The 23,274-nt window shown below is 37.6% G+C and overlaps 1 protein-coding gene and 1 non-coding gene across 10 annotated transcripts in view; both read right to left on the bottom strand.

Moving 5' to 3' along the window:
- Positions 1 to 23,274, bottom strand: part of TBCK (TBC1 domain containing kinase) — a 228,105-nt gene that overhangs the window by 28,693 nt on the left and 176,138 nt on the right. For 8 of the 9 annotated variants that reach the window (XM_045056031.1, XM_023252881.2, XM_023252880.2 and 5 more), the window contains one exon: positions 18,044 to 18,219. In XM_045056031.1, coding sequence (XP_044911966.1) covers positions 18,044 to 18,219 — 176 coding nt within the window. Of the gene's footprint in view, positions 1 to 18,043; positions 18,220 to 23,274 lie in introns of those variants that run through there. The other variant, XR_006596888.1, reaches the window with a different exon arrangement.
- LOC111560340 lies at positions 21,707 to 21,838 on the bottom strand. The gene has a single exon (XR_002742085.1). It is a non-coding gene; the product is annotated as a small nucleolar RNA SNORA71 (small nucleolar RNA).

The following is a 23,274-nucleotide window of genomic DNA, read 5'->3' as shown; positions in this document are numbered from 1 at the left end:
TAAGCATCATTTTTCTTTGGCAACTGGTGACCTTACCCTGTCTTGTAATAAGCTGTTCCTCACCCCAAAAACCTATCATTCAGCCTAACATTCCATCTGGCAGACATTACCAAAAAGCATTCAAATGTGTGCTTATAACAAAAATAAATTTTCACATTAAACAAAATCTGGTAGTTCAATTTACAAACAGATCAGAACAAATACTTTAAAATGTCTGTGACAAAAGAGCTGGATTGTTAGAACAGTATTAATAGATAAGGACGACATGCATTATCTTCTAGGTTTCTAAGATATGGAGACCTTCCTGTATTTATAAGTCAGTCTACATAATAGTATTGCAAGTAGATGCACATACTTTAATCAAGCAGTTTGAAAAACTAACACTTCTAAGAATAATGTAGGTACATTAGATAGGTAAATGCTCATAGTCTAGAAAGATTGTTCACTTCACAAAAGCATTTAAAAATTACTTTAAAATATCTAACAGCTCAAAATTTAACATTCAGAAACAATCTCGTATTTTTCTAAACCCTAAAAGGGCACAGAATTTTTGTTGGGTACCACAGTGACTTCATACCTCTATATACAAAGAACACTAGCATTTCACCAGACCACTTATGAAGGTATGCACACCTTTATGTTGGCCTGTTTGGTTGCTATGTTAACTAATTATAATCAGTGTTACAGAGTCCAAGGTAAAGGCTACACCTTTAGTATTATCAATCGCCAAAAGAGAACATGGAATTAAGCCCACAGTTTCCTTACATATAATGTAACTAAATAGCATTAATCAATACAAAATTGTATCTTTAGAGATTGCCATTTCTCCTTGCTAAATCTATTGCTTTCTTGGAATGGCATCAGCATCCACCAAATCAGTTTAAACCTCATCAGTGGCAACATCTAACATTCTATATAGCACTAATGAATAAATCCCATCCTCCTATCTCTATTCCCATGATCACTTGCCTATTTCAGACACTTATTCCCTTGAGCACAGACCATGACAGTAGTTTTTTGTTTTCTTCAACTCTTCTCTTTTCTCTTGGAAATTGATTCTATTTACAATGTTGTTAGACTAAAATTTCTCCTGTTGAGAAACCTTTCATGGATGCCTATAGAACAAAGCCCAAATTTTTCAGTTCAGCTTTCATGAATAAGACTGAACAACTTCAATTCCAATGAAACCAAATCATATATTGTTTCCAGTATGTCCTGACTAGCTTCTGTACTTTTCTCTGCCTAAATACCTTTTCTCAATATTTTTGAGTGTCCAAATATTATTCATCCTTCAAGCATTTCCTCCATGAAAGCTTCCCTTCCCGTAGTATCTGTACATCTCTCACAACAGCAATTTGATCTTGTATAAAACATACTAATGTACTTGACTTCCACCAATACTTTATTTACTTATTTATAGGCTTAAGCAATAGACATTTATTTTCTCATAGTTCCAGAAACCAGAAGTTCAAGATCAAGGTTGGCAGGGTTGGTTCCTTCCTAGGTTTGCAAGGGGCACTCTGCTCCAGGCCTCTCCCTTAGCTTCCGGTCATTTGCTGGAAGTCTTTGGTGCTCCTTGGTTTGTATGTGCATCACCCAGATCTCTACCCTCATCTTCACATGACCTTCTCCATATGTGTGTGTCTGTGTCCAAATTCCACCCCCCCTTCTTTTAAATTTATTTTTTTAAAATTCACATTAGTTAACATACAATGTAGTACTGGTTTCAGGAGCACACCAATACTTAAAACAATTTATAGGATCTGTATTTATTTCGTCTATGGAATTCTTACAATGCTTTAATATAATGCTTAGAACACATCGTATATATTTGCTGAGTAAATGAATTTCAGAATTGTGTCAAACCTAGAATAACTTGTATCAGCATCAAATGTGTTAAATACCTCCTGGCCTTCTTAGCTAGTGGCACCACCACCTATCAATACTTGCAAGTGCCATGATGCAGAATTCTCTTTGTTAACACACAGTAAGAGAGAAGGGAAAAAAAAATAGCAACAAAAGGCATTTCTCTGGATTTTCTCCAGCATAGGTATTGACCCAAATGGTTCACAAAAATTGATTTATTTTACGGATAATCTAGAGATCTCACCCTTTGTGATTGCAAATATGGAGAGATGTTTATGCACATCAAATCTCTGGGTGATTCCATCCTTCTTGTCTTGCCTGCACCATTACCTCCACTCTCACCCTTCTTCCACACTGCTTTAATCTCTCCAAAATACAATTGTGAGCATGCCACTTATTGGATTAAAATCTTTAATAGTTTCTCACAGTCTCTGGGATAAAACCCAAATTTCTTGGCATCATATGCAACATTCTCCATGAAGCTGCCTTTGCTACTCTAGTATCATTGCCTACCCTCATGTATTCCAGCCATGCATATCCAGAGTACTTGTAATTTCCTGAATGTGTCTTTCTCACTGTTTCTGTGCACTCATACACTATGTTGTTTTTTCAGCCTAAAATGTCCTTTATCTCTTCATTGCTGGGGTAACTTCTACTTGTCTTTCAAAACCCATCTCAGGTATCACTTGGCTTGGGTGGCCATTCTTAACATTCCTAGCTTCTGGGTATGCCTCGAACATAGAGCATTTAACACTGCATTGTAACTATTTATTTATTTTTATTAAAATGTTTATTTAGTTTTTTGGGGGGAGGGGCAGAGAGAGAGAGAGAGAGAGAGAGAGAGAGAGAGAGAGCAAGCGAGCAAGAATCCTGAGCAGGCTCCACACTGTCAAGTGGGGACATTCCAGCAGTGGTTACCATACAGTCTCATATTACACAAGGTCCATTCAGAAATGGGAATAGAACTAGCTATAAATTTTAATTCAGGTAGCTTGAACCTAGACCCAAATGGGATGAAAAAAAATCCTACTAAACCTCCTCAGTATCTATTCTGCTCTGAACACAAGCATCTCTAAATTACTTTGAACTCAAGCATATGAGAATAACATTCCTTCAAAGTATTTTTGTTTACAAATAATATCAGTTGGAACCACATTTACAAGACTAAGACCACTCAGTATGAACTCTAGAAAATTTGAAACTCTATTTAGAACCACTAAAAAAAAACAACAGTTTGGCTTGTATATTATCTTTGAAACTATTAACATTACTTGTGAAATTTATATCACCATATGAGAAACACTTTCTGCTGCCTCTTTAAAATATGCAATTATTATTTGCTCTGAAATCCCTATAATTTGTATTAGAACAAATATCACTGACTTAAGCCTTTACCTATATTAACATTTCATTTTTATTTTATTTATTTATTTTGAGAGAGAGTGCGTGTGTGCAGGAGCAGAGAGTGAAGGAGAGAGAGAATCCCAAGCAGGCTCCATGCTGTCAGCGCAGAGCCCAACATAGGGTTTTATCCTGTCAACTATGAGATCGTGACCTGAGCCAGTCAAGAATCAGATGCTTAACTGACTGAGCCATCCAGGCGTCTCTTATGTTTCTTTATTATAAAAACAAAAATTAAATATGATTTCAATAGAAACTTAGCTGTTTAGTCTGACTGACATGAACTGTTCAGCTCTTATATTAAGAATTTAGATTAGATTATCTCCAGGCTTCTTATTTGAAAGTTGGGATTATGTCTTTATTGGCAAGTGGGTGAAGTCCATCTTCACGTTCTCCCTCTTTCCTTTTCTGTATTCCTCACCCCTACTGGTCCGTACTGAACTTAGGAGTAGTTCCCTCAAACTGCTGATACGCCTTTCCTTACCTACTATCCTAAAAATTGATAATAGATTAAAATATTACCTCTTGCAGGGTATTTGTATTTTAACAGGGAATATTTATATTCTAAGCTAAATGACTGAAGCTTTAGCAAAATTTCAGATGATGGGGTTCAGGGTACACTACCCCTAAATATGGCATCTTGGTATACTGAACATTTTAAACTGAAGAAAGGGCATGTGCAGAAAGGACTGGTGAGCTTTCCCCGAATCAAGACGTAGAACCCTCAACTGAGAGGTGTCTTCCCTATACTCAGAGGATAGGGACATCCTTATCTCTAAAGACAGAGGGACACTGACAGAAATCTGAACAAACAGGCCTTGCTAAGTTTCCCCTAGTGTAACTAAATTTAGCTCACACTTCCGTTGTCCTTTCACATTTTACTGCCACTGTCTTCTCTTCATCAGGCCTGGCATAAAAACTCTCAGGCTTAACCACTCCTTCAGATCTTCATTTCCTTATGAAGGCTCCCATGCCATGTAAAACTTATATTAAATAAATTCGTATGCTTTTCGCTTGTTAATTTGTCTTCTCTTACAGAATCCCAGCCAAGAACTTAGAAGGGTAGAGGAAAAAAAATATTTTTCATCCCTTACACACATGGGAGGGTACTAGGGGGTGATAACACTATCCCTTAAATTCATTGGTAGACAGTAACTTATTTTGTTGAAAAATGACTGCCTCTCTCCCTTTCATAAACAATCATTCCAATTACTTTACAGAAGTAAAAAAGATGAGATAAAACTTAATTTTAGATTCTTAATCTCCTAAAAGAACAAATTAAGAAAACAAAATTTTCACCTATATGAAGATATAAGAACAGTATTGGCGGGAGAAGCGGCAAGATGGCGGCTTAGGAGGACGCTGGGCTCACCGCGCGTCCTGCTGATCACTTAGATTCCACCTACACCTGCCTAAATAACCCAGAAAACCGCCAGAGGATCAGCAAAACGGAGTCGCCGGAGCCAAACGCAGACGAGAGGCCCACGGAAGACGGTAGGAAGGGCGGCGAGCCGGTGCGCGCTCCACGGACTGGCGGGAGGGAGCCGGGGCGGAGGGGCGGCTCCCTGGCCAAGCAGAGCCCCCGAGTCTGGCTTTCAAAAGCGGAGGGGCCTGATGGACTGTGTTCTCACAACAAGTGCGACTTAGCGTCTGGGAGGTCATAAGTTAACAGCTCTGCTCGGAAAGCGGGAAGGCTGGAGGACAAAGGGAGGGAGAGCTGCTGAGCCCCCTGACAACAGAGCTCAGTTTGGTGGGGAACAAAGGCGCTCGCCAGCGCCATCTCCCCCGCCCATCCCCCAGCCAAAATCCCAAAGAGAACCAGTTCCTGCCAGGGAACTTGCTCGCTCCGCGCAAACACCCAACTCTGTGCTTCTGCGAAGCCAAACCTCCGGCAGCGGATCTGACTCCCTCCCGCTGCCACAGGGCCCCTCCTGAAGAGGATCACCTAAGGAGAAGCGATCTAAGCCTGCCCCTCCTGCCCCTATGCACCTTGCCTACCCACCCCAGCTAATACGCCAGATCCCCAGCATCACAAGCCTGGCAGTGTGCAAGTAGCCCAGACGGGCCACACCACCCCACAGTGAATCCCACCCCTAGGAGAGGGGAAGAGAAGGCACACACCAGTCTGACTGTGGCCCCAGAGGTGGGCTGGAGGCAGACATCAGGTCTGACTGCGGCCCCGCCCACCAACTCCAGTTATACACCACAGCACAGGGGAAGTGCCCTGCAGGTCCTCACCACGCCAGGGACTATCCAAAATGACCAAGCGGAAGAATTCCCCTCAGAAGAATCTCCAGGAAATAACAACAGCTAATGAGCTGATCAAAAAGGATTTAAATAATATAACAGAAAGTGAATTTAGAATAATAGTCATAAAATTAATCGCTGGGCTTGAAAACAGTATACAGGACAGCAGAGAATCTCTTGCTACAGAGATCAAGGGACTAAGGAACAGTCACGAGGAGCTGAAAAACGCTTTAAACGAAATGCATAACAAAATGGAAACCACCACAGCTCGGCTTGAAGAGGCAGAGGAGAGAATAGGTGAACTAGAAGATAAAGTTATGGAAAAAGAGGAAGCTGAGAAAAAGAGAGATAAAAAAATCCAGGAGTATGAGGGGAAAATTAGAGAACTAAGTGATACACTAAAAAGAAATAATATACGCATAATTGGTATCCCAGAGGAGGAAGAGAGAGGGAAAGGTGCTGAAGGGGTACTTGAAGAAATCATAGCTGAGAACTTCCCTGAACTGGGGAAGGAAAAAGGCATTGAAATCCAAGAGGCACAGAGAACTCCCTTCAGACGTAACTTGAATCGATCTTCTGCACGACATATCATAGTGAAACTGGCAAAATACAAGGATAAAGAGAAAATTCTGAAAGCAGCAAGGGGTAAACGTGCCCTCACATATAAAGGGAGACCTATAAGACTCGTGACTGATCTCTCTTTTGAAACTTGGCAGGCCAGAAAGAATTGGCACGAGATTTTCAGGGTGCTAGACAGAAAAAATATGCAGCCAAGAATCCTTTATCCAGCAAGTCTGTCATTTAGAATAGAAGGAGAGATAAAGGTCTTCCCAAACAAACAAAAACTGAAGGAATTTGTCACCACTAAACCAGCCCTACAAGAGATCCTAAGGGGGACCCTGTGAGACAAAGTCCCAGAGACATCACTACAAGCATAAAACATACAGACATCACAATGACTCTAAACCCGTATCTTTCTATAATAACACTGAATGTAAATGGATTAAATGTGCCAACCAAAAGACATAGGGTATCAGGATGGATAAAAAAACAAGACCCATCTATTTGCTGTCTACAAGAGACTCATTTTAGACCTGAGGACACCTTTAGATTGAGAGTGAGGGGATGGAGAACTATTTATCATGCGACTGGAAGCCAAAAGAAAGCTGGAGTAGCCATACTTATATCAGACAAACTAGACTTTAAATTAAAGGCTGTAACAAGAGATGAAGAAGGACATTATATAATAGTTACAGGGTCTATCCATCAGGAAGAGCTAACAATTATAAATGTCTATGCGCCGAATACCGGAGCCCCCAAATATATAAAACAATTACTCATAAACATAGGCAACCTGATTGATAAGAATGTGGTAATTGCAGGGGACTTTAACACCCCACTTACAGAAATGGACAGATCATCTAGACACACGGTCAATAAAGAAACAAGGGCCCTGAATGAGACATTGGATCAGATGGACTTGACAGATATATTTAGAACTCTGCATCCCAAAGCAACAGAATATACTTTCTTCTCAAGTGCACATGAAACATTCTCCAAGATAGATCATATACTGGGTCACAAAACAGCCCTTCATAAGTTTACAAGAATTGAAATTATACCATGCATACTTTCAGACCACAATGCTATGAAGCTTGAAATCAACCACAGGAAAAAGTCTGGAAAACCTCCAAAGGCATGGAGGTTAAAGAACACCCTACTAACGAATGAGTGGGTCAACCAGGCAATTAGAGAAGATTAAAAAAATATATGGAAACAAACGAAAATGAAAATACAACAATCCAAACGCTTTGGGACGCAGCGAAGGCAGTCCTGAGAGGAAAATACATTGCAATCCAGGCCTATCTCAAGAAACAAGAAAAATCCCAAATATAAAATCTAACAGCACACCTAAAGGAACTAGAAGCAGAACAGCAAAGGCAGCCTAAACCCAGCAGAAGAAGAGAAATAATAAAGATCAGAGCAGAAATAAACAATATAGAATCTAAAAAAACTGTAGAGCAGATCAACGAAACCAAGAGTTGGTTTTTTGAAAAAATAAACAAAATTGACAAACCTCTAGCCAGGCTTCTCAAAAAGAAAAGGGAAATGACCCAAATAGATAAAATCATGAATGAAAATGGAATTATTACAACCAATCCCTCAGAGATACAAACAATTATCAGGGAATACTATGAAAAATTATATGCCAACAAATTGGACAACCTGGAAGAAATGGACAAATTCCTGAACACCCACACTCTTCCAAAACTGAATCAGGAGGAAATAGAAAGCTTGAACAGACCCATAACCAGCGAAGAAATTGAATCGGTTATCAAAAATCTCCCAACAAATAAGAGTCCAGGACCAGATGGCTTCCCAGGGGAGTTCTACCAGACGTTTAAAGCAGAGATAATACCTATCCTTCTCAAGCTATTCCAAGAAATAGAAAGGGAAGGAAAACTTCCAGACTCATTCTATGAAGCCAGTATTACTTTGATACCTAAACCAGACAGAGACCCAGTAAAAAAAGAGAACTACAGGCCAATATCCCTGATGAATATGGATGCAAAAATTCTCAATAAGATACTAGCAAATCGAATTCAACGGCATATAAAAAGAATTATTCACCATGATCAAGTGGGATTCATTCCTGGGATGCAGGGCTGGTTCAACATTCGCAAATCAATCAACGTGATACATCACATTAACAAAAAAAAAGAGAAGAACCATATGATCCTGTCAATCGATGCAGAAAAGGCCTTTGACAAAATCCAGCACCCTTTCTTAATAAAAACCCTTGAGAAAGTCGGGATAGAAGGAACATACTTAAAGATTATAAAAGCCATTTATGAAAAGCCCACAGCTAACATCATCCTCAACGGGGAAAAACTGAGAGCTTTTTCCCTGATATCAGGAACACGACAAGGATGCCCACTCTCACCACTGCTGTTTAACATAGTGCTGGAAGTTCTAGCATCAGCAATCAGACAACAAAAGGAAATCAAAGGCATCAAAATTGGCACAGATGAAGTCAAGCTTTCGCTTTTTGCAGATGACATGATATTATACATGGAAAATCCGATAGACTCCACCAAAAGTCTGCTAGAACTGATACAGGAATTCAGCAAAGTGGCAGGATACAAAATCAATGTACAGAAATCAGTTGCATTCTTATACACTAACAATGAAGCAACAGAAAGACAAATAAAGAAACTGATCCCATTCACAATTGCACCAAGAAGCATAAAATACCTAGGAATAAATCTAACCAAAGATGTAAAGGATCTGTATGCTGAAAACTATAGAAAGCTTATGAAGGAAATTGAAGAAGATTTAAAGAAATGGAAAGACATTCCCTGCTCATGGATTGGAAAAATAAATATTGTCAAAATGTCAATACTACCCAAAGCTATCTACACATTCAATGCAATCCCAATCAAAATTGCACCAGCATTCTTCTCGAAACTAGAACAAGCAATCCTAAAATTCATATGGAACCACAAAAGGCCCCGAATAGCCAAAGGAATTTTGAAGAAGAAGACCAAAGCAGGAGGCATCACAATCCCAGACTTTAGCCTCTACTACAAAGCTGTCATCATCAAGACAGCATGGTATTGGCACAAAAACAGACACATAGACCAATGGAATAGAATAGAAACCCCAGAACTAGACCCACAAACGTATGGCCAACTCATTTTTGACAAAGCAGGAAAGAACATCCAATGGAAAAAAGACAGCCTCTTTAACAAATGGTGCTGGGAGAACTGGACAGCAACATGCAGAAGGTTGAAGCTAGACCACTTTCTCACACCATTCACAAAAACAAACTCAAAATGGATAAAGGACCTAAATGTGAGACAGGAAACCATCAAAACCTTAGAGGAGAAAGCAGGAAAAGACCTCTCTGACCTCAGCCGTAGCAATCTCTTACTCGACACATCCCCAAAGGCAAGGGAATTAAAAGCAAAAGTGAATTACTGGGACCTTATGAAGATAAAAAGCTTCTGCACAGCAAAGGAAACAACCAACAAAACTAAAAGGCAACCAACGGAATGGGAAAAGATATTCGCAAATGACGTATCGGACAAAGGGCTAGTATCCAAAATCTATAAAGAGCTCACCAAACTCCACACCCGAAAAACAAATAACCCAGTGAAGAAATGGGCAGAAAACATGAATAGACACTTCTCTAAAGAAGACATCCGGATGGCCAACAGGCACATGAAAAGATGTTCAGCGTCGCTCCTTATCAGGGAAATACAAATCAAAACCACACTCAGATATCACCTCATGCCAGTCAGAGTGGCCAAAATGAACAAATCAGGAGACTATAGAGGCTGGAGAGGATGTGGAGAAACGGGAACCCTCTTGCACTGTTGGTGGGAATGCAAATTGGTGCAGCCGCTCTGGAAAGCAGTGTGGAGGTTCCTCAGAAAATTAAAAATAGACCTACCCTATGACCCAGCAATAGCACTGCTAGGAATTTATCCAAGGGATACAGGAGTACTGATGCATAGGGCCACTTGTACCCCAATGTTCATAGCAGCACTCTCAACAATAGCCAAATTATGGAAAGAGCCTAAATGTCCATCAACTGATGAATGGATAAAGAAATTGTGGTTTATATACACACATAATGGAATATTACGTGGCAATGAGAAAAAATGAAACATGGCCTTTTGTAGCAACGTGGATGGAACTGGAGAGTGTGATGCTAAGTGAAATAAGCCATACAGAGAAAGACAGATACCATATGGTTTCACTCTTATGTGGACCCTGAGAAACCTAACAGGAACCCATGGGGGAGGGGAAGGAAAAAAAAAAAACAGGTTAGAGTGGGAGAGAGCCAAAGCATAAGAGACTCTTAAAAACTGAGAACAAACTGAGGGTTGATGGGGGGTGGGAGGGAGGAGAGGGTGGGTGATGGGTATTGAGGAGGGCACCTTTTGGGATGAGCACTGGGTGTTGTATGGAAACCAATTTGTCAGTAAATTTCATAAAAAAAAAAAAAAGAACAGTATTGGCTAAATATTCCCATTTAAATGATCTATAAAAGCAAAATAGAGGATAAAAATTATACATAGAGACTATAAACAATTGGAGAAATATTATAAACAATACTTCAAAAATAACTTATTTTCTTTGGGGGAAGGAAAAGGTGTTAGTTTCTCCCCCTCCCCCCTCCCCCCCCCAATGTACAGGACTACATTTTGTTGGCAAGGGAGAAATAAAATTATTTTAAAAAATATACTAGCATTAAATATTTATTAATTTCATAAACAGAGAGGTAAAGTCACATAAATCTCAGAGTTTAAATGCAACTACTTACTTTGGTCAGAATTAAGAGCTACCCAACACAAGGTAAACAAAAGAAAACATGAAGTATTGGGACCTCATCAAGATAAAAAGCTTCTGCACAGCAAAGGAAACAACAAAACTAAAAGGCAGTATGCAGAATGGGAGAAAATATTTGCAAATGACATATCTGATAAAGGGTTACTATTTAAAATCTATAAAGAACTTATCAAACGCAACCCAAAAAACAAATAATCCAGTTAAGAAATCAGAAGACATTAATAGACACTTTTTCAAAGAAGACATCCAGATATCTCACAGACACATGAAAAGATGCTCAACATTACTCATCATCAGGGAAATAGAAATCAAAAGCACAATGAGATACCACCTCACATCCTCAGAATGGCTATAATTAATAATACAAGAAACAACAGGTGTTGGGGAAGAAGCAGAGAAAGGAGAACCCTCTTGCACTGTTGGTAGGAATGCAAAGTGGTGCAACCACTCTGGAGAACAGTATGTAGGTTCTTCAAAAAAGTGAAAGTAGAACTACGTTATGATCTAGCAATTACACTATTAGGTATTTACCTAAAGGATACAAAAATACACATTCAAAGGGGTATATGCATCCCAATGTTTATAGCAGCATTATCAACGGCAGCCAAATTATGGAGAGCCCAAATGTCCATTGACCGATGAATGGATAAAAAAGATGTGGTGTAGGTAGATAGATAGACATTACTCAGCCATCAAAAGGAATGAAATCTTGCCATTTGCAATGATGCAGATGTAGATAGAATGTATTATACTAAGTGAAATAAGTCAATCTGATAATGAAAAAAAGCGTATGATTTCACTAATACGTGGAATTTAGGAAACAAAACAGATGAACATATGAAAAGGGCAGGGGGAAGAGGAGAGAGGGAAACATATCACAAGAGACTCTAAATGATAGACAACAAACTGAGGATCGATGGAGAGGACCTATCTCTCCTATCTACCTCTCTCTACCCACATGGGCTAGATGGGTAATGAGTACTAGGAAGGCACATGTTGTGATGAGCACTGGGTGTTGTATGTAAGTGATGAATCACTGAATTGTACTCCTGAAACCAATATTGCACTGTATGTTAACTAAGAAAATTCAAATAACAAAAGAGATACTCTACAAAAATAATTCCTTTAAAAAGTATAAGGATTTCAATAGGCTTTCATTTGTTAAATTTTAAAACACCAGAATCTAATGATAGGTTTTGGAAAGATTTAATAGAAGAATATTTTTAATGGATTAAATCTTATAAATTAAGTCATTATAGTAGAAAAATATCTTTCTAACATGCATCCCTCAATGTATGCCAACTTTGCTATCCAATATTTAAAATGGTTCAGTTTAGGGGCACCTGGGTGGCTCAGTCGGCTAAGCAGCCAACTTCGGCTCAGGTCATGATCTCACAGTCTGTGAGTTCGAGCCACACGTCGGGCTCTGTGCTGACAGCTCAGAGCCTGGAGCCTGTTTCAGATTCTGTGCCTCCCTCTCTCTCTGACCCTCCCTCGTTCATGCTCTCTCTCTCTCTCAAAAATAAATAAACATTAAAAAAATAAAATAAAATAGTTCAGTTTTCTCAAGTGGGATTTATTCTGGGGATGCAAGGATGATTCAATATTCACAAATCAACACAAAGGATAAAAATCATCTGATCATCTCAACAGATGCAAAAAAAGCATCTGACAAAATTCAACACCCATTCATTGTTAAAAACTCTCAACAAGGTGAGCTTGGAGGGAACATATCTCAATACAACAAAGGCTATATCTGAAAGTCCCACAGTTAACATCATACTTAATGATGAAAAACTGAGTGCTTTTCCTGTAAGATCAGGAAGGAGACAAGGATGTCCACTCTCACCACTTTTATTAAACACAGTACTGGAAGTCTTGGTCATAGCAACTAGACAAGGGGAAAAAAAAGAGGCATCCATATTGGTAAAGAAGAAGTTAAACTGTCACAATTTGCAGATGACATAATACTATACATAGAAAATCTTAAAGACTACCAAAAAAACTACTAGAAATAATAAATGAATTCAGTCAAGTTGCAGGACATAAAATCAACACTGAGAAATCAGTAGTATTTCTCGGGGTGCCTGGGTGGCTCAGTCTGTTAAGCATCTGACTTCATCTCAGGTCATGATCTCATGACTTGTGAGTTCCAGCCCCGTGTCAGGCTCTGTGCTGACATCTCAGAGCTTGGAGCCTGCTTCAGATTCTGTCTCTGTCTCTCTCTGCCGCTCCTCCGTTCATGCTCACTCGCTCTCTCTCTCTCTCTCTCACTCTCTCTCTCTCTTGAATATAAATAAACTTAAAAAAATTTAGCAAAAAATCAGTAGCATTTCTATATACTAGTAACAAAATAGGAGAAAGAGAAATTAAGAAAACAACTTCATTTACAATTGAACCAAAAAAAAATACTTAGGAATAAACTTAAAGAGGTGAAAGACCTATACTTTGAAAACCATAAAACACTGATGAAAGAAATTGAAGATGACACAAACACATGGAAAGATATTCCATGCTCATGGATTAGAAGGATTAATATTATTAAAATTTCCATGCTACCTAAAGCAATCTACAGATTCAATGCAATACCTATCAAAATACCAGCAGTGTATTTCACAAAACTTCTAGAAATAATACTAAAATTTGTATGGAACCACAGAAGAGTCTGACTAGCCAAAGAAATTCTGAGAAAGAAGAACAAAGCCAGAGGTATCACAATCCTAGATACTACAAAGTTGTAGTAATCAAAACAGTGTGGTACTGGCACATAAAAGTATATATAGATAAATGGAACAAAACAGAAAGCCCAGAAATAAACCCATACTTATATAGTCAGTTTATATATGATAAAGAAGGTAAGAATATACAAGAGGCATACAGGCTTCCAGTTATGGGATGAATACATCACGGGAATAAAAGGCAAAGGATTAAAAAAAAGAAGAAATACCCAGAATAATGTTTGACCAAATACCTGGACACCATACCTGGACAAGTCGGCACTTAAAATTGACCATAAATATGATGCTTGATAACATATTGAATAGCTGACTGATTCATTAAAGTAAGAGTTCAACTGGCATGCCACCCTGCCCTCCCCCTCAAAAGTTCACTTTTCCTCGAATTTGTGTCCGTATCTATATAAAGACAACTACTGGCAGATTTGTTTATTAGGGATTAGGCCCCCCTATATAAGGTGCTGAAAGTAATAGCTTAGTTTGTGTGTAAGATATGAAGGAATGTGTATAGCATCTGAACACATAGTTTAGAATCAATACATGTCTCATTCAGTCATTAATTTATAGTCATTCGTCTCAGTCTTATTTATGCTTAACAGCCCTATGCAGAGACCAAATAGTCACTTGCATAAAATTTAGGAGCATGATTTTAGCTCTTACTGCCAGTTAGATGGCCTTGGGCAAGTTGCTCAGGCTTTTCAGGCCTCAGTTTCTTCATCAGTAAAATAGACATATTAGCAGAATCTACATCATAAGGCTAGCATCATGCTTGGCACACTGGGAGAGCTTAATTATAGCTGTACATTATTGTAGATTGTAGATTTTCAGAAGTTAGTAATTATAGGTATCCAAGGAATTGTGGACATGTTACTAACTCCAAAACCACACTGCAGAGATTTCTGACCATCCTATACTTTCTCTTGGCTTCAGTGATTTTACCTCCTCTGACTTAATCTCTTACATTGCTGGTGTTGTTGCTGGTCCAAAATGGCCAAGCATGTTCATACACCAGGGTCAATGCCCCTGTTCTCCCTTCTGCCTAGAACATTCCTCCCCTTTACATCATTTAGCTCTGCTGAAATATTATCTTTTTTGAGAGGTTTTCCATGAGTACTTTACAAAACTCTGTCATTCTCTTTCTCTGCTTTATTTTTATATATAGCATTTATTACTGTTTAAGGTCATATGATAGATATACATCTATCTCTCCAATTAAAATGCAGTTTCCATGAGAGAAAGAAACTTGTCATTTTGTTCACCAACAAATCCTCAAACTCTAGTACACTAGCTACTGACTCTCATTTACCAAGACACCCAGTAAATATGTGTTGAAGGAACGAATGTTAGATTAGATGAATGCTTGTAGCTCTAAATTCTGATTCTACTGACTTCTTGTAAGTACTGTTTGCTTCTGATTTTAAAGGTAGAAAGTCACTGGATCACTTACAGAATGTAAAAAGGCTTACATATTGCCAACTGTTTCTTTATATTATAACTTTGAAGAGTAACGGTAGGAGTCTTGTGGCACTGTGTCTTCCACCCTGCTGTTTTCGTTATAAAAGTAGTTTCTGGGTACTTTCTAGGTGCCACACCTGGTGCTGGGGCTGCAAAGATTATAAGGACGTTAGCCCTATCCCTACCTTGCCTCTGTTATCCAGAGATTACTTTTTTGCTGATATACTTTTTGTTTGTACTACTCATTTAGCACTTCATACATAAATGTCCTTATTGTTCATTTATTTTCCACATAAAATATTTTCATGTTTTATATTCTTCATATTAAAAGCAACCTACTGAACAAGAACTATATTTTATGCCATCTTCTTAAAAAATTATCCATAGTACAGTAGAGAGGAATATTTATTGGTTGCTATTAATGATGACATCTGAAGAAATAAAAAAACACACTCTAATATATTAATTTGAAGCACTAAATTTATGAATCTCTTCATTACTATGAAACACACTTTCCCCTTATCTTTAATTCTTTGAGGACAGAATTTAAGATTAATAGAAAAAAATGTTATTTATTTCCTCATAATGTAATCAAATGGTGTGCATCATTAGAGAATATAAAAGGTCTCAGTTTTTTAGCCCTGGAAAGCCGTAGGGAGGAAGTTTAGATACTTCATTGGAAAGGATTCTTAGAACCCACAGCTCTCCACTCTTCACTATATTCTTGATACTTAGACGAGACCCAATGACACCCAATGACTCTTGAAAAGAGTTTAGCTTGTGGTTCCTCTCAAAGCACTGATTGATACAAAGGTGCCAATAATTGGTATTTAGAGGTGAGACAAAGTAGATATGTGATAAAATAAGAGGATACCCAAAAAACAAAAAACAAAACAAAATAAAAACAACTTAGAAATGTTGTGAAGATAAATAACCCAGCTTTAAGAATACTTTGGTTTTAAAACAGGCTTTCAAAATGGGATTTAGAAAATTTCACAAGTTGGGTCCTTTGGGAGGGTCATAAAAGATGGGTGACTTTATTTTTCTTTCTTTATTCCCTTGGGACCACATCCCCACAAAATGGCACAAAGCAATACGGATTTTTTTTCTGTTCAACCTGCAATTGTAAAGACTAAAACAACAACCCAGGTCTGCCTAGTTGCAACTTTGAGCCACGTATTGCAAGATGACATAAAGGCATTCCTACTTTAGGCAACTCATCCATACTCATCAGATAACAATGATCAGACTAGCTGGTCTGCTTTCTGCTGTTCTATTTATATTTATCCTGAAGAAACTAAAGGAGAGTTGACTATAAGGTTTGAAAAACCTTGGTTTGAATGTCACTTTCATATGGTGTGTACTTTAAAATTTCCAAGTTATTTAAATTATTTGAAAGGAAGTATCAGAAGAATTGTCTTAATAAGTAGTCTTAAATACAAGCTATTTTAATTATTTTAGTCGTCTTTAAAATAGGGCACAATAATGCTATGTTTAAAAAAATTTTTTAATGTTTATTTATCTTTGAGAGAGAGAGCACAAGCAGGGTAGGGGCAGAGACAGAGGGAGACATAGAATCTGAAGCAGGCTCCAGGCTCTAAACTGTCAGCACAGAGCCTGATGCAGGGCTCGAACCCACGAACCATGAGATCATGACCCTAGTCGAAGTCGGACACTTAACTGACTGAGCCACCCAGGCACCCCTAATACTATGCTTTTTGATGGTTTTATGAGAGACTATTACTACAGGCATAACCAAAAGAAACAAAGTAAAAAGTTAAAAAATTGAATGTATTTTAAACCCTTGACCTAACACATAAGAACTTTTAGAGCAGGAGTCCTTGACCAGTCAACTGGAATTAAATGCTTCTTTTGGGAATCCACTCACCTACTTTGTGAAGGAACTTCCAGTGTCCTTGAAGACCTAACAACCAGGGACATAAACACTTATACTCTCTCTAAACTTAGTAGTCTTTTGCAATTTATGGAAAATAAAAAGTAGTTAACTTTTCACAAAAAGATGGGGATGTATCATTTGAAATAGCAGGCTCCCAAACTGTATTCTTAGTAATCTAAGATTCTATGGATTGCTTCAAGAGTTCTGTAAATGAACAGTTTAAATTTAATTTTAAAATTTCATTTCAAAAATTGTGATTGAAAATATGCAGATGAAAATAGATATGCCAATTTTAGCATATGAGAAGCCACCAATCTGTTAACCTTCATTTTCATATAACTCTCATTTATACTTAGTAAATGGTGTAAATATTAACAAATGAAGAAAATCATTTAAAATTTCTTCATTTTATATATTGAATTTCTAAGAAAGAATTTATTTTAAAAGGGAGTTACCCTGTTAAAAAAGAAGTCTGAAAACCATTTACCTAGATTCTCGAGTACAGAGAAATAAGGGATGCTTCATGAGAATCTGACAGATGAAGACATAAGGAGAAAGATTAAACTGTTACTATTTTGTAACTGTTCATACTTTAATGCCAAGCAAAATCCCAAGAAGTTATGGTACATTTAATAGCAAAATGTCAGTAAAAATACTTTAATATGTTCTCTAAGACAATATTTTGAAAATTATAATAAATATAAGTTCAATGTTGACATCTGGTAATCTCTCTTTCTAGGCTATGAATACGCCAGCTAAATACTCTTCACCTTTGCCAAAATTTTATCTATAGCAAGAAGGATTCAAATGCCCCCAAGAACAGCAATATACACTAGAGAAACACAAAAACAAAGAAAAAAAATCCCTGTATTCTGGTGTTGTTTGGAAACTGTTTTAAGGTCATGCCATGTTATAAAATACTATGCAAATCTATTCTGGCATCTAGTTTTGAGAGTTATTTAGCTATTTCAATTCAGAGGAATCCTAGATATGTTCATTGTTTTTACCACATACCCTTTAAATGGAAAGAAAACCTTATGAATTAGGCAGTACCACCCTTTAAAGCCACAAGTGTGAAGGATACTCTTCACTGTTCCGGATGTCAACTACCAGGAGCTTTGGTTTACTGGACTTTGTCTTCTTCGTGGGTGTTTTGAAATGGCCTGTCACTGTGAGTTCACACAAGTCAATCAGGTCCTCTGCTGAAATCCTGGGTGATACTTCTGACTTTAGGTCATTTAATGGGATGGATTCTCTTGACTGAAAAAAACATAGAAGCAACACAAATATTGAGAGTATTATAGACAGACAAACTATAGCCAATACAGAATATCTTTAGGCTCTTGATATCAATCACTATAGCACATAGTACAGGAAACTGTATCTCACATTAGTGATCTACTGTGCAACTGTATTCCTTACTATTGAGGTTTACTTACTCATACAGAGAGTAAGCCATTATTCTTTTGCTTCACTACAAGCTCCTGGCTCAAATGTGATAGATAGAGATGAGGCAGATTTTTCCTTATGAGAGCACTGTGTATCTTTGAAGATAGCTCCTTTAAGCACATTTCACTTTTTTCAAGCATAATTACTATTGTTGTGAATCACATTAATTAAAATTCTGGTGATATAAGAAATTGCATTGTAACTCACTATAGATACTAATTAAAGAACCTGGTTCTAATATACATATTAGACTTTTGTAACATAATTTATGTTATATATGGATAGTTGAGTAAAATTAGATTCTCAGAGAAGAATGCAGAGCAACATAATGCTTTCTTAGTGAACAAAATTGACAATGCATCTTAATTGTGAAGGAGGTAAAATCAGATTCCAGACAATCAAACTAGTTTTTTGGCCTATGTGACTACTACCTGCTGTAAGACTGATTCAGACCATGGGCTATTTACAATTGTTTTCCAGGTTATTTCATAGGGAGAGGGATTTTCTCCCTACAAAAGGCAATGCAATACAACTTGACTCAATTCAACATAATTTATGGAGCACTAGTAGTCACTCCAGAAAACTTATTTAACATAACTTAGGAATTTAAGAACTTTCAAAATTCACTTGATTGAAACGTAGGCATCGAAAAGAACAGATTTATTTATATGCTTAATAAGTTTTCAAAGCTGAGTCTATTATCTCATTTACTCATTTTCTCTCTTTTTGCAATTCTGTGGGCTACCACACTTAGAATTTCCAATTTAGAATTTCTAGGCAGGAGAGAATAAAGCATATGGATCACTTATCAGACAAACTTTTTAAAAAACCTTTTTTTTAAGTTTTTATTTAAATTCCATTTAATTCACATACAGTGTAATATTAGTTTCAGGTGTACAATACAGTGATTCAGCACTTCCATACATAACCCCGTGCTCATCACGAGTGCACTCCTTAATCCTCATCACCTATTTCACCCATCCCCACCACTTACCTCCCCTCTGGTAACCATCAGAAAATAAGAGACACTTATTTTCAGTCGTAATTTCAATGTTAGCTCTTATCCCCTGGGTTTCCCTTACTATGCTGTAAATTCTTTAGTGGTAAAGCACATTTTCTCCCACTTCATTAGCTTTTAAATAGAAATGGAAATTGCTAAGCTTTGTGGGTTTATGGCTCTTAATAAAAAAGAGACATTAGAAATTTTAATTTTTTAATATTATGAATTAAATCTACTTAAACATTCTGAAATTAAAAGTCTTTCAGAAAGATAAAAGAGCTTTAAAATCAGCAAGCCATACAATCAATGCTTCCATATCCTTTTTTGTTAGAGTGCAATCTCAATAGGTATTTTTCATAGCCTTCACATGAAGTCGTACATTATGAAGATAAAGAACTTTTGATTACCCTAGTTCTGCTTTTAGTCATTTAGTGATGAATGCAGCATTTCAAACTGACGTTTTGTCTGAATAAAAGATGTGCCCTGGCTGATGAAGAAGAGAATTTGACAGAGAATTTGACCAACGTATTCTCCATGAAGAACTGATTGATTGAAGAAAGATTTGACCTTGGCATTGGTTCCAATCAAATGTATCATATATAAGGAGTTTCTCAAAGAGCAATTGCTACGTAAAATGGTTAAAACAGAAGACAGGAATCACTGACAAATTCAGAACTTTCTGAAATTGTGTGAGTGTAAATCAGTGAAGAACTTTAATATGATTCATGCAAGTTCCTCTGCAAATTAATTTTAGGAGATTAGTAAATTAGGGCAAATTAAACTACTTTGCTTTAAAAAGAAAATACTTACAATATTAAAATACACAATCTAGTTTTTCTTTTATTAAGATAATTTTATATGCAATTTTACTATTCGTTGTACAATTTCCACCTAGAGGTATAAAAATAAAACTTCCTTTGTACAATTTTTCTTTCTCATTTAGTATCATTGATGTTGGCATTTTCCTGTGTGACTGGGTTTCAAATTCATGGCACTTTGTTTATGGATATTGAATAAGAACTTAAGATAACTGTAGAACAACTCTGGAAATATCTATTAGTTTATCATTTCTGCCTGAGAATTATATATATATATATTTATATTAATATATATATATATATATATATATATATATGCACACACACACACGCACACACAATGTATATTAAGGTTAGACATCCAAATATCACAAGCCAATTTGTCTGAGAACTACTTCTTTAAAAAAATTCATATTTTGTAGTCAACCTAGGGTCAGAATTTTTTTTCAAGTCTGTAAAGTTTATTGAATGTTTAGGTGGAGAGGAAAAGCAATGAGCAGCTGCAATTCAAGAGAAAAATTCTTGGTCATTCAAGTCATTCTAGGTATAGCAGAGGGACATGGAACAGGCCTTCCCTGTTTATGGCCTCTCTGGTTATTGTTGTCAAGACTCAGAGCCAGCTGAAGTGGACCCTGGCCCCAGCCCCAGGTCTTTCCCTCTGATCTCCTGTGTGAAGAGTTGATCCATGATACTCTGAGTGGACAGCGGGAGGCACTCCGAGGATGCTTCATGTGTGGACTCCTTCTCTAATCTCTGCCCCTCTGGTGTCCACAAACAACACCAAAAGAATCTTGGCGAGAAGTATTAGCAAATCCAAGGGCTAATGACTCATGGCTTTGGGACTTACTTCAATAGTTTCTGGAACTAAGGCTGACCTCAGGGCCCCATGGCCTAGTGCTTGGCTGATAAGATGACACCTCTTGTGGAGCCTCAGCACATGCAGACCTGCCTGAGACCTCCTGATCCAGGTTCTCCCTGAGGTCGTCTCTCACATGCATAGAACAGCAGTCAAGAGACACTCCTATAGAGGACAAGAAGCACTTGGCACTGCTTACATGTCTAAGAAACTGCTATGCTCATCAACAGGAAAACATTGGAAAAATCTAGGTCTTAGGAGTTGAATGCACTGAAAGCCTGCCTCCCTCCATCTACCTTATGTTTGGTCACCTAAGGCTGTCCTGTTTTAGAACCTCTGAACATAAAGAAAACCTTGCAACTTTTCCTTTGCAATGACCCGGACATAGGCAGCCTGTAATCACCTCAAATGCAGGGGCAGAATAGGATACAGGGCTGCCAAAATTAGAGACCAGTGTCAGAAGACCACAGCTGTGGCTCCACACCAACTCAGTCATTCACTGAGGCAGGACCCACTCTCGTTCTCCCTTTTTAGAGATGCACAGTAACCACACTGAGTCAGGCACAGAGAGCGTGTGGTAAGATAGCAGGTGCCAGGAGGCACTTGAAAGGTAGTGGGGAGAAGTGTGGGAAAGCTCCAGAGTTTGGAAGGGACAGGAGTGGACCCTCCAAACATGGGGAAGTGCTTTCAGCAACTCCTCTCCCTGAACTATATCAATGAGCAGGACACAGACCATGATCACTTTCGAATGCAGGTGGACTCCATTTATTTAGCAGTGTTACTGAAAAAAAAAAATCATCTTTCAGTAGAATGGTCTGAAATGACTAGCTGGACATATTAGTGATAATCCTAACCAAGCAAGGAAAAACCTAAACCTGGTTACAAGACAGGCATTTTGCTGTGTACATTAAACTACTGGGCAAATCACTCTGTGATGATACCTGAGAGTCTGAAATGGTAGACTTTTAATGAGAGTATGTCTGTATATCTTTATGTTGAGTATGTAACCAGGAACCATAAAAGTACAGCTGTATACACTTATGTTTTATATGTAAGGGCTCTTAATTATAAAGGCATTTTAATTCTGAGAATACAGGGCTGGTATCTAGAACACTTTTCCCATATTTCCTGTCATGGATCCTGGCACTAACTTTAACCTGGTTATCAAGAGAGAAATCTGGAAATAATCATAGACACTTTGTTTTTCCTTATTCCTCATTCCCATCTAACATATCCCCAAGTTCCACCAAAAAGCCTCTTGAATATGTTCCCTGATTCACTGCCCTATCTCAAGGCTTCATCATCTCTTACATGGACTATGGATGTTGTTTGCCTCTCTTTTTCTCTCTCTCCCCTTTTCTCTGCTTCCCTGTTCACCTACAATCATTCCTTTTAATCCATCTTCCAAATATGATTTGAGTTAAAAATAAAAATCTGATCATATAACTTTTATAATTAAAAACACCTCAATGACTTCTAACCATTGATAGAATGAAGTCAGAATTCCTCAGCATAGCATAGAAAGCCCTTTATGAATTAATCCCTGTCTACAGGGAGGAGACCACAGACTTTGGAGTCAGACTATCTGGATTCAGATCTTGGTCATCTTACTTATCAGTATATGACTTTGGGTGTGATATATAACCTCTCTGCCCAGTTGTTTCATCTATAAAGTGGGGAAAAATGTGCCAAACACATTTTTTCCTCAAACAATTCTGTCTCATTCTCAAAGGGAATCCATATAATAACTGTTCCAAGGCAAAGGAAACACTGAAGTGCCCGAGGGCATTTTATGAAGCTACCTTAAACTAATACTTAAATCTGACAAAGATAGCACTAAATGTACACACACACACACACACACACACACACACACACACACACACTACTTCTTATGAATAAAGATTTTTTTAAAATCTCAAAACTATAAAACTGAATGCAGTTACCAACTTGAAAGAATGACATACTATACAACCAAGTAGGGGCATATTCCAGTAAGAATGGTTCAACCTTAGGACAATTTTTAAAATAATCCATCACCTTTAATTAGTCAAAGGACATAAAGTATGTAACATCACTATAATTGACATAAAGCCATATGTGATAAAACTCAGCATTTATTCTCAACTTTTGAAAAAAAGAAACTCATGGTAAATATGTATCAGAAAGAATGTTAATTAGGTGATGAAAGA

Source organism: Felis catus, chromosome B1, assembly GCF_018350175.1.
Source record: "Felis catus isolate Fca126 chromosome B1, F.catus_Fca126_mat1.0, whole genome shotgun sequence".
NCBI classification, from domain to species: domain Eukaryota; kingdom Metazoa; phylum Chordata; class Mammalia; order Carnivora; family Felidae; genus Felis; species Felis catus.
The sequence above is the reverse complement of the archived record's forward strand: the minus strand, read 5'-3'. Positions and strand labels throughout refer to the sequence as shown.